At 36.0% G+C, this 12,939-nt stretch overlaps 1 protein-coding gene, 1 long non-coding RNA gene and 1 pseudogene across 2 annotated transcripts; 1 reads left to right on the top strand and 2 right to left on the bottom strand.

The window, feature by feature from the left end:
• Positions 1-2,483: 2,483 nt before the first annotated feature.
• On the top strand, positions 2,484-4,337 carry LOC115994541. The gene is made up of 2 exons (XM_031118741.1): positions 2,484-2,774; positions 2,853-4,337. The coding sequence occupies exons 1-2, from the start codon at positions 2,484-2,486 to the stop codon at positions 4,335-4,337; spliced, it is 1,776 nt and encodes a 591-aa protein (XP_030974601.1).
• Positions 4,338-7,408: 3,071 nt separating this feature from the next.
• LOC115994218 lies at positions 7,409-8,054 on the bottom strand. The gene is made up of 3 exons (XR_004093149.1): positions 7,968-8,054; positions 7,609-7,641; positions 7,409-7,476 (listed from the first exon to the last, which is right to left on the bottom strand). It is a non-coding gene; the product is annotated as an uncharacterized LOC115994218 (long non-coding RNA).
• Positions 8,055-8,501: 447 nt separating this feature from the next.
• LOC115994539 lies at positions 8,502-10,615 on the bottom strand (annotated as a pseudogene).
• Positions 10,616-12,939: the final 2,324 nt, after the last annotated feature.

The raw sequence follows: 12,939 nt of genomic DNA, 5'->3' as shown, positions 1-12,939 counted from the left end.
TACTCTCACGTTAAACCAAACGAAGGTGACTAAGTTTTGGCGAGGTATTGTGCATATCAGATTCCTTCAGCCATTCAAAATAGTAAGTTACTCACGTTTTGAAACAATTAAGAAAACTAACATCTCGAGTTTTTGAAACTCGAGATTCAACTTAAAAACCGACTCTTATACACTCGCTTTCCATTTGTTCTGCACTGCTGAGGTGGCAAAAATTGCCACGCGGATCTCGAGTCTTTAAGACTCGAGTTTTGCCTGGCACAAACCGAGTCTATAAGACTCGAGATTCAATTAGAGGAATAAATAATTTCTACAGATCTCGAGTCTTATAGACTCGAGTTTTTCTTGGCACAAACCGAGTCTATAAGACTCGAGATTTACTTATCCAAACGGTGTTCTAAAAACTTTGAACAGAACTCGAGTCTTATAGACTCGAGTTCTGGTGGAACTATTTCACTAGTCCGTTCCGTCCACACTCAAAAACAGATAGCAGTAGTTTTCAGAACGTGTTCCTTGGACTATATTATTCAGTCCACACTCAGTATCTTCAAACTCTCACCCAAAAACAGAGCATCCTCAACTCTCACCCATACACTCAGCCTTACTAACTCTCACCCATACACTCAGCCTCACTAACTCTCACTCTCACTCACCACATTGCCTCTCTCACTGCTCTTCCCTCTCAAGAATTTCATATTTCAGGTATGGGTTTTTTGATTTGATTGTTATTGTAGTTGGGTATTAGTTGTGTATGAGTTTTGCCACTAAGAGAACTTCCCAATGACTTTATGGGTTTTCCAATGACTCCATGTATTTTCCTAATATAAGATGTTCTTCTTGTAGTATCCCACTGTTGTTGATTTCAATTTCGTGTTTTTATTGGCTTGCATGTCATTTGAGCTATATATTATTTGTTATATTTTCTTTGATTTATTACTAATTCATGTGATTAATCTTAACCATCTTGATAAAAATATGTTTTCGCATTAGCCATTTTGGTGAAATAAAAAAAATTCTGTTCTCATTGACTTTATTCTTTTTGAGGTGTTTCCCTGCATTAATTCTTCTTGATCAAATCTGCCAATTTTAAAGAGAATGAATCTTTCATGAATTAGATTCACCAAATTCTTGTAGGTTAGAAAATTTTATGAAAGATTCATAGCAATGTACGTTTCCCTTGTTATCTGATATGTGGAGTGTTGCTTGATTGTGGAGTCACCACTTTATCTTGAAGGAGCTAGTGGATTGTTTGAATTTATTGTTAAAAGACATAAAATGGGCACATGGTTATAGTAATTGTTGAAGTTACAAAACTTCAAACAATAAATAATGCGTACAAAAGACTAGCAGGACATGAGTATGCAGATATCTCAGGGGATTTAGGTGTGGATGCTGGGATGTAAGTCTTGCTTTGGAGTTGACTGTGTTGTTTGCCATGCCTGGAAATTGTGAGCATCTCAGAATATAGTAAAAAAATAACTTGGACAGGATTATTTGTGTAGTTACTAAGAAGTACTTTAAGGGCTGCCTAATATTTCCTTCATTTTGCTTTCTGACATGGTGCTAGAGACATTAATGTAATTTTAACTGCTTGAGTTGCCCCTTTTCAGTTTTATAAATGGTAAACGTAGCACTAGAACATGACAGTTCCTTTATTTAGGAATTGTCTGCCTCTATACAAGATGCAAACTTAAGAACCATTGATTTTGTTATAGGTAAATCATGTGGACGTTTACATTTTGTTTTTTCCAGTGAAACCTTTAAAGTCCCTAAAACTTTTTATAGTGGTGTAGCAGATTGAGTTTAGATGTGTATAGGTTAATATAGATGTGTATAGGCTAGTACAGGTTAATATAGGTTAGATGTGTATAGATGTGTATAGGTTAGTATAGATTAGTACAGGTTAATATAGATGTGTATGTGTGAACAAAATATTATGGAGCAGAGGTTCTCTTATTCATTTTTGAAGGGGCTTTTGCAATTATTTAGTCCCCCATTATCTTTTGCAATTTTGTATGTGTTAAAAAAAATTGCGTTTGCAATTATCTTTTGCTTTACATGTGTTTACCTCTCATACCATGTTACTGTAATTAGCCTCTTGCATATAGGAAGGATAGATGGATTTGTATATGTTCAATTGTTAAATATAGTCGTAGTATACTAAGAAATGGCACGAAAAAATGTTCAGTTTGTATGTATGATGAAAAGCAACTTATAAAAGTTTCTTGGCTGCATCTTTTTATTAGAAAGTTAAAGACCTACTAAAAAGTTTGTTTTAGATCAGGGAACTTGAAAATGTTTGTTAACTAACATAGTAACTTGACTGTAACAGGTTCACAATGCCTGAAATTGATATAATCATATACCACGGTGGTCCGTTGAAGAATGCCAATGCGAACAAGGGATTGCCATTTGAAGGGCCGGGTATAAAGACCTATTATACCCAAATTGATCGTAGGTTGAAGACCCTTGACTAATTGAAGATGATGGTTATGGAAGAGTTGTGTAAGAACCCTGCTGTGCACAACATACACATTACTTATCGCATGCCAAATGAAATCCTGAAGCACCGGATTAATTACAAGTACATGGCGATAGAAGCAGACAAACATGTGAAGATCATATTTGACAAGTTGGAGAGAATACCTGAAGTAACTAACATTGAGTTGTACATACAGTTGGAGCCATGTGCAGAAGTTGGTATTGAGGAAATCCAACAAACACAAACAAGTTTACAAGTTACAGTTCCAGATGCTCAATACCAGTATTTTACACATGTAGAGCATGCTAATGTTCATGCCGATGATGATGATGATGAGGATGAGAATGATGATGATTATGATGATGAGGATGAGGATGAGGATGAGGATGATGACTATGTTGATGAAAATATTGCCATTAACGGTGAAGATTTTGGCGATAGAGATGAGATTGAAGACATGATTGAACAAGGGGACTTTAGGGACTTTGAGAGGGACATTGATGACGATGAGACATTGGACGGTAGTCAACCTGATGCATACAATGTTCTTAGTGTCCAAAACATTACAGACACAATCCCTGTGTACTCACCACCTGCCTTGTCATTTTCTGAAAATACTTGGGAAAATTTATTTGATCCTTCACATATTGAGACACTATTTGTGTCTAGTTGGAGAGAGGGGATGAATTTGTGTAAAGGCTTGACTTTTGCCAATAAAATGGAGGTGCAACGTGTATTAACAAAGTGTGCCCTCAAGGAAAACAAACATTTTATGATCACTAGGTCAACCACGACAAAACTTTGTGCGAAATGCGTTGATGAGTCATGCACGTGGTATGTCTGCGTAGTCATGAAGCCCAAGTTCCACAATCTATGGATGGTCACCGTGTACAAGGGTCCTCACACTTGTATATGGACTGGGGTGCGAAATGATGGTAGAATGATGAGTTGTAAATTTATTGCAGATGACATCCTTAAGAAGTTATGTGAGGATCACACTACCCCAATTAAGCATCTCAGATCTATGATAGAGTCGAAATATGAGGGACAAAAGCCTTCTTACTACAAGGTGTGGGATGCGAAACAAAAGGCGATTGGGAAGATGTTTGGGAATTGGGAAGAGTCTTACCAAAGGTTGCAGAAGTTGCTAATGACATATATTGATCAGGATCCGACTACGCAGGTGTTCTATCGTACCACATCCACCGGTGAAGATGACACAGTATTTTTGAATTATGTGTTTTGGTCTTTCGGTCTAAGCATTGATGGATTCAAATATTGCAAGCCGGTTATCAGTATTGATGGGACCCATCTGTATGGTAAATATCAGGGAAAGTTGTTGGTTGCAATGGCAACCGACGCTAACAACAAGGTATTCCCTCTTGCCTTTGCTATTGTGGATTCTGAGTCAGGGTCTAGTTGGAGGTGGTTTTTACAATGCCTCAGAGATGCGATTGGCCGCGTGATACCTAACGAAGGCATTTGCATAATTTCTGACCGACATCTCGGTATCAAAAACGCCATTGCAAACTGTCCTAGAAGGGATGATGGAAGAGCACTGGTATTTCATAGATATTGCCTTCGACATGTTGCTAGCAACTTTAACACACATTTTCAGAACTCGACTCTGAAGTCAGCGGCGTTGAAAGCCGGATATGCTAGTCAGGCAGTGAAATTTACCTCCATAATGGAGACCATTAAGCAGGCGGAAATTGAGGCCATTAGAAATAAGAAGAAGTTGACGGGGAAGGATGGCAAGGAAAAGAATCAAGATTATCTTCCATACACATACCTAATGGCGAGTCTGTGGATATGTGGACCCAGTCACATGATGGTGGGAGACGTTTTGGGGCAATGACAACCAATATATCAGAGTGCTTCAATGGTGTATTGAAAGGTGCACGGGGCCTTCCTATTGCCGCGTTGGTTGAGTTCACTTGGAACAAACTTGTCAGTTATTTCCACGACCGTCGCAAAGACTACCTTTTTGAGTTCTCAGAGGGTAAGAAATGGAGTAAATATGCCTTCTCCAAGTGGGATGAGAATAAGAGTAAATCTGAGAAACATTATCTCAAGCCATTTAGCAATGAAGAGCTGATATTTCAAATAGTTACCCAACTCAACACGTGTAGTGCAGGAGGGGGAAACCACAGTTATGAAGTTCGGTTACAGGAAAGAACATGCAGTTGTGGGAAATGGCAAAACATAGGGATCCCGTGTTCACATGCAATCAGAGTATGTGACTATTTAAATATTGATTCGACCACATATATTCACCCGTGTTATGGTTTGAACAATGCCATTAACACTTATGAGCATGCATTTGTGGTTCCTAAGTCTCCGGCCTTGTGGAGGGATCCCATAGGGCCAAAGTGGTTGCCTAATCCAGCATTGTTGCGGGCCAAAGGTCGACCAGTGAAGTCGAGAATAAGGAATGAGATGGATGGAGTGAGGAATAAGGATCGAGAACCGGGATGGCGGAGGGAGGATGCAGATTTGATAGAGAGTCAGCCCAAGCAGACATGTGGACTGTGTCATGCTTCCGGGCATAACCGCAGAAAATGTCCGCAGTCCCGTGGCGCTTCCACAAGCAGTCATGTTCCACACTAGGTAGGTAGATGGCAAATACTTATGCATCGGTTAAATATTTGTTGTTCATTCCATGTTGACCTAATGTTTACTATCTTTTCTCCTAATGTGATTACTCTACGTTTTTCAGGCATGCTTCCAAGGACGATGTTTTTGTTGTGTGGACAACCGATGTTAGGAAAAGTGACTACATTGTATTGGCTCTATGTGAACTTTTTGGTTTTTGTTGAATGTGCTTGTAAATCTCTATTCAATGTATGCCTACGAAGATTGTGATTTCAGTAGTATGGTTAGAACTGCAAATTATGCGTGGTTGGGCATGTTTAGAATGTTGATATTGAGAATGCCTTTTCTTGCGATGTAACTGCATTTTGCATTGTAAAACCATGTTCATACAGAGAGCGTAGAAGTTTCAGTAGTTTCGTTTGATGTAATCTACGTGTATTTACATTCTTAGCTTCTTTGCCTCTAAATGAGTGTTTATGGATTATATTCGTAGTTTATCTATCTTTGCTTCTCACCAGGTGCATGCACACGTTTCAGTTTTTGGTTTGTCTGCATAACCAGGAAAAAAGAAAAAAAAAATCCCCAGTCAATGATTCCTGGAATGAGCAGAGGAAAACAGAGCAAAACAAAAAAAAATAAAAAAATTTCCAAAGAACTCTAGTCTATGAAACTCGAGTTCCACTGGAAAAAACAGAGGAAAACAGAGCAACCCTCCTGGACCTCTCTGAGTAAACAGAGCAAAACCAATAAAAAAAATTTTCCAGTGGAACTCGAGTCTATGAAACTCGAGTTCCACTGGAAAAAACAGAGCAAAACAGAGCAACCCTATTGGACCTCTCTGAGTAAACAGAGCAAAACGAAGGAAAAAAATTTTCCAGGGGAACTCGAGGCTATGAAACTCGAGTTCCACTGGAAAAAACAGAGCAGCTTATTGGACCTCTCGGAGTAAACAGAGCGAAACAAAGAAATAAATGAAATCTAGAACTCGAGTCTATGAAACTCGAGTTTCAGTATTTGATTCTCGAGTTTTATAGACTCGAGTTCCCCTGGAAATTTTTTATTTTATTTATTTAATTTTGTTAAATAGAGGAACTCGAGTCTTATAGACTCGAGTTCCATGAGGATTGAAATTTTTTTATTTTTTTTATTTAATTTTGTTAAAATTTTTTATTTTATTTATTTAATTTTGTTAAAGAGAGGAACTCGAGTCTTATAGACTCGAGTTCCATGAGGATTGAAAATTTTTTATTTTTTTTATTTAATTTTGTTAAAGAGTGACAATTGTTGTTCTTCTCTAGAAATTAGCTTTTTAGAACTTTTGAAGGGAAAAAGTTCTGTTTATGTTTTGTAATTTTGTTTTTAACCACTTGGCCTCCTTTTATGTGGAGTAGATGTGTACACTGGGATTTTTTTATTTTTCTTTTTCTTTTTAACTTTAATTGATTGAGCTCCTGTGTTACCCAAACCCCAATGCCAATACTATTAACTCTAAATTATATAATAAATACATGTTTCATAAATGGTCCTCCTCATGGAAGTAGCTTTTGCCGCACTCAGTCTTCAATTAATTGGAATCACCGGCTCCTATATTGTTATGCCTTCCAGCTAGCATTATTGCTAGGTTATATTTAGATACTTTGCATATGACTGATCATTTTAAATTCACATATACTCTATATTCGATTATGAAATTTTAAAATTTTTATGTGCATTGTAACCTGTAGATGCATTGCATTGAATAAACTATTCCACTCCATAACACCAAATGAGTGCTTTTGACAATATAGTGAAATGATCTTAACTCCAAATAATATGAGACACAAGGTTTTGATCCAAAAAATGTGTCAACTACATAGTTCTCTCTATACAAAACATAAAATTCCTGCCAATCAAGGCTTAAATATCCACATCTCAATACATTGTTCTCACTATACAAAATTTGCAATCACACTAAGAAATGGCACGGAAAAGAAAGTTATCCACCCTTTTAAGACGGTAACCAAACCAAGATAAGGTGGCAATGACAATGTTGGTCTCAAATCCCCCCATTCAACTTCCAACTGTCAGGCATTGGAGATGGCTTGAGAGAGTCCTTTGAAATCGTCATGATGGTGCCTAATACAAATCACAAACAGAATTTTATCACATTTCCCATATAATGCAAAAACAAAAATCTATCATTCATATATTTATCAATTTAATTAATTATATAGTTTTTGCAAACTATTTAGTTTCTTTACAAAGAAAACGAGGCCAAGAATACTAGCTAAGTAATAGAAAAAAGAAATAAATATTTGCAAGAGCCTCTTTGAAATAATACCATCATTCAGTATTGCGATTATCAGAAGCATGAAAGGTGGGAACTTATCTTCCCATATCAAAGCTAGAAGCACAAAACCAAGCTGCAAAAAGGTTGCGTTAACGAATTATAAGAAAGTTGAAACCAAAAAGCAAGAATTAAACCTTTAGCCAGACCAGCTAGTGAAAATGAACTAAACAATATCAGTTTTAAATGCAAAATACTCCTAGCTTACCAATGTCCTTATGGTTATGGAGACAGCATATATCTGTATATTCATGCAAGCTAATTAGTTTTACCATTAAACAAAAAATATATACAAACAAAACTATGGAAAAAACACATGACAACTTATGTGTAACAATCATGTTTGGTACTACAAAAGTTTCTGATATATTTTGCATGCTTATTGCGTAGACATAAAAATGACAAGTAACAACTTCAAGTCTAGGAATCAACCTTCCAGGGTGATATTGAGAAGCAAGTTCTTGTTTGAGATTATGAAATGGGAAAAGCACTTGCTTTTCAGCGTACGATCCTGAATTTGAAGGAGGTTCACACTTTAGATGGATATCAAATGTAAATCCAACTTACATTATTTATGTCTTTATCAATTTTTCCCTGGTCGATGCATCTTCTGGCGCTCATGCATACGGTGCTGAAGCAAATGCATCTTCTGCATCGAATGTTGACGAGCTTCATCAAGAAATCTCAGTTCGTTCAGTAGTAGTCATAATTCCATTGATTATTGTGTGGACACACACACATATTCCTTGGAGTATTTTCTAGAAAATCCATAGAGGAGGTACAAGAGAAGAAGATGTTGCTGGAAAAGCTACAAGTCAGAATGAATGAAGCAGAAGCAAAGGCCAACAAGCTTAAAGTGTCATTGGAGAATCTATGTGGTATACTAACAAGGTTTTTACATTTCATATTTTGTTTTTATTATAAATAATTCCAATCATTGAGGACATTTTTCTTCCATAATAATATGTTAGAGCTCAATCAGACGATGGGAAATATCTATCGTAGGAAAAAGCAGAACATGATCTGATAAAGCTTGAACAAGCCCTGCATGATGAAGAAGCGGTCTGCCTTCTTTTCCTGGACTCTTCACCTTCCAATGCTTCAAGAGGGTTGATATAACAGTGATATCTGTGCCTACAAATAAAGCAATAATTCTAATCAAAACCCAATGCAATTGAAATTTTGAATATGTATGTCATAATAGTTTTTTTTTTCAAAACATTGAATGTAATATTTGCCTAAAACGAGTATGTTTCTCAATGAAGGAATACAACTGGCTGCAACGTCGTAGTACTAAGTGCACAAAACTTAGTTATATTTGTGGGGTTTTTCAGTGGTTAAGGTTGAACCCACAACTACTTTTGGTGAAAGGCACTTGTCATTGCAACAAGGCTTGACCACTAGTGCAACTGCTAATTCAGACCACTAGAGCAAGGCTTGATTCAAGGCACGATTTATATGTGCAACTGCTAATTCTCACTCTTAACATTTTCAAAACGCATTATTAAAAGAAATTAATTTTAAAAGCCAATCGACCATACCTTAACCCTTTTCAAAAGATCTTTTGCATTATTGTCATGCTTGAAGTGTTCTCTTACACGCTACAAATAGACAGAACAAAGATGGTAGAGCACAAAATTTAGGAATTTGATGATTTATAGGGTCCCTTGAGCATACTTTGCAATAGCCTCATAGTGTCCAAAAATTCACCCTATGTTTGGATGGGGCAGTTCCAAACTTACCCTAAAGGATGTGGGCCAATGAAATTAAGGTCCTACCAATTTAATCATATCAACATGGTAATGGGTTGCAGAAGTCGAACATCATTTATCCAAAATGTGTAAAGTAGTGGCATGACTCCCCAAAGTGATGGGGAATCAATCTACCTAAGAGGCATTAATTAGAGCTAAATGGATAAAAGGAAACAACATACCTCTAGTATTTTATTGAAAGCCTTTGCCAAGGCTGGTTTAATATCAGCGAGATGTAGCTTTCCACTTTCATAGTAAGCAACCAATTCTTCAAAGCTTTCGAACCTCTTGGATTGTAGAGAAAATTTACATTGCAAGAAAACAATCTGAGTTACTATTCCCAATGGAAAATGATTTTGGAAAAATGGCGCAAGCAACTATAGGTCTATTCTTAAGGAGCACGGACTTTGAACAAGATGCAAGGGTTGACATGCATGTGAAAAGGCAGATGTCGTACCATTAACTAAATAAAATAAGTAAAGCTTTCATAATAAAATCCTTATGACTTACTTGTCACCACCATTCTTTGCACTGCGCTCTACTACAAACTTTTTAAACCAAGGTAAAATGAGGTACTTCACATACTCCAAGCATGGATTCCCTTCCACAATATCTGGAGGACAGTATGCTCTCTTTATCTTCAAATTTACTTTCGCCTACAACATGGAGGCAGACTAAATCTAAGGTTAACCTAGTTTATAATCCAGTATCATTATGCTATGCGCAACTAATAAAGAAAACACTATGTAGCCCCCTATATGGCAATTTGATACCCCTATACATGCACCCTACCTCGTCATCTTCCATAAAAGTTGAAGATAGTGGATCACTTTTCGACATCTTCTCCTGACCTTGTTGTAAACTGGGTAACATGTTTGTAAATTACCAGTAAGCAAAACAAATAAAGACCACACATAAGCACATTGCATGCATGGGTAGAAAATTTGTGCTGCAGTGAACTCGTCCTCATCACTTCGACCCATAATGTGACCACACCTGCAGCAAAATATAATAGAAGTAAAAATAACGACTACATCACCAGCATATTAAAGTAATAATAATAATCATCATACCATAATTCACGTTTTTATCCTTGAAACCGTATTCCTTTGTGCTATATCCATCACAAGAGGCTAGTACTCATGAGCTTGATTCGGTTTATCTCGTTCGACGACCGCAGAAACTCCACCTTCCCTCCATCAGTATCCATCCCAACGGCCTTCCAAATCTGAATGAGGTAGCGCCCAACAACATCAATTTTCTTCAACTGACCTCCCAGTAGATTGGTTAGCTGGGCAAACCAATCTACAATCCATATTTTCACTCTACACCCAGCAGATGTCAACTTGTTCACATTTATTTATAATAAAAACAAAATATGAAATGTAAAAACCTTGTTAGTATACCACATAGATTCTCCAATGACACTTTAAGCTTGTTGGCCTTTGCTTCTGCTTCATTCATTCTGACTTGTAGCTTTTCCAGCAACATCTTCTTCTCTTGTACATCCTCTTTGGATTTTCTTGAAAATACTCCAAGGAATATGTGTGTGTGTCCACACAATAATCAATGGAATTATGACTACTGCTGAACGAACTGAGATTTCTTGATGAAGCTCGTCAACATTCGATGCAGAAGATGCATTTGCTTCAGCACCGTATGCATGAGCGCCAGAAGATGCATCAACCAGGAAAAATTTGATAAAATTTAAAGGACCTGCATAGTCCAGCCCATAACAGACCTGCAGATTCTAGCCCATAAAGGACCTGCATTTGGGAAGTTAAAGGAATAAAGTTTAAAACAAATTTATGCAATAGGTCTTCCATGAAATAAGAAAAATCAAAATAATTTAGATATTACATAATAATGCAATAAGTATGGGATAAAAATTATGTTACGAAGAAAGTAATAAGCAATAGCCACTGTAGCACATACACCAATTATGTTAGTGATCTCGTACAGAAATGAAGATTACAAAATTAAAAACATCCTCTAATCCAATCAATTGACAAGTCGCTCATCTAGGAAGTTGTACTGCACATAAGGAAATAACCTAAGGAATAACAACTAAGATACAATATCTGGAAGACTAAAATTTTGTAGTATTTTTGTATTTTTATTTTTTATTTTTTACAATTCAAGCCACAAACGAATCCTAAATTTTAGGATTTCAGATTCTCTACTAATGGCCTACTAACCAGCACAGTTTCCCATTGCATTGAAAATAAAATAAATAAAGGCTATGTTTTAGGATTTTAGAATCCTAAATTATCTTTGTGTTTTACATTTCTTTTTTAACATTCGTTATTATGTTCCACGGTTGAGATTTAGGATTTTGGATTGTGCAATATTGTTAAGGATAAATTGCTATGTTTAAGGATAACAATATCCAATAGAGTTTTGGTGAAAAATAAATGCATTACTTTTATTGTTTTAGTTAATCAATTGTGATCCTTGAACGTTGCGTTGATAATTTTTTTTACAATTTCAAGCAAAAAAAAAAAATTTTCCAAAACCCATGTTTAGGTAATTTCATTCCTAAAAGTTTGCCTATTATGTAGAAGCCATTTTGGCTATGATTTTATAATTATAACTTTAAAGAGAAGAGGAAAAAAAAACGTTTTTACATTTTTACCCGGTATTTTTATTCCTAAAATTTTGCCTATTATTTACAAGCAATTTTCTCCATGATTTTACAATTTTATCTTTAAAGGAAAAAAATTTAAATAAAAAAAACCCCCGCGTTTTAGGTTTTTACCCGTAAAAGTTAGTCTATTCTTTACTAATAATTGTTCCATTTTTATCTACTTCCGGTGTGCCTATTGTGGTGTATTTGGAGGGAGCGTAATTGGCGTACTTTTGAGGATAGGGACAAGTCCGATGACCAGTTGCTCGCTTATTTTAGTGGCTCTCTTTTTGATTGGTCTAGGGGTTGGGGACTCACCTCTAGTGATTCTATCCCTATGTTCCGTAGTTCTCTTCTCTGTAATTAATATGCTCTTTGTTGTCTCCGTTTGTTTTCTTGTTTGAGTTATGTCATTGTCTCTCTTTTTTGTTTGTTTCCTTCTCTGTATTGTCTGTTCTGCCTTGTGTTTTCATGAGGTAGCTTTTAATATATATCTTTCTTACTTATCAAAAAAAAAAAAAATAATTGTTCCATTTTTCTCAATCTGTGGCAATTTATTTATTAATTTTAATTTTTTTTTACAAATCTATTAGTAATATGTATATAATGGTCAATCACTCTCCTTTGCCTATATATTGTATGCTTCGAAATAGAGGTCACTGCAATATAATTAATTGATACGTGATACTTATCCAAATTGCACAATTTGTATTTGTTGTATACAAGATCATACTCATCCAAATTCCACAGTTGTTGTCTTCTAATATTGTAATAAAAAAAGTGACAGTAATATTGCAATAAAAAAGAATAAGAAAAGCAATGACTAAGCTTTAACCTACAATAAAAAGAGGAAGTAGTTGATTTGGAGGGAACATTACACCTTCGCCCAGGCTCTTCCTCACCAAATTCTTCGCGAAATTCCCTAAACAACTTGTCTTGAATTCTTTTTTGTTTTCAGACTTGGAACCATCACCCATCATGCCATAGTCGATGAATTTGACTGCACGACTGGTAAATACGTGGTACAATTCGTCCAGATTGGGTTTCTCCATTCTCTTCTTCTGTGCAAGATAAAACCATTAGCGAAGAAAAGTTACCGACCTTAAAATGTCAAATGCTGAAGAGCATAACTAACAGAAACGTATTAGCACATTCTACAAAA

The sequence above is a fragment of the Quercus lobata genome, chromosome 6 (assembly GCF_001633185.2).
Source record: "Quercus lobata isolate SW786 chromosome 6, ValleyOak3.0 Primary Assembly, whole genome shotgun sequence".
NCBI classification, from domain to species: domain Eukaryota; kingdom Viridiplantae; phylum Streptophyta; class Magnoliopsida; order Fagales; family Fagaceae; genus Quercus; species Quercus lobata.
Note: the sequence above shows the minus strand (reverse complement) of the source record. Positions and strands in the feature narration are given on the sequence as shown.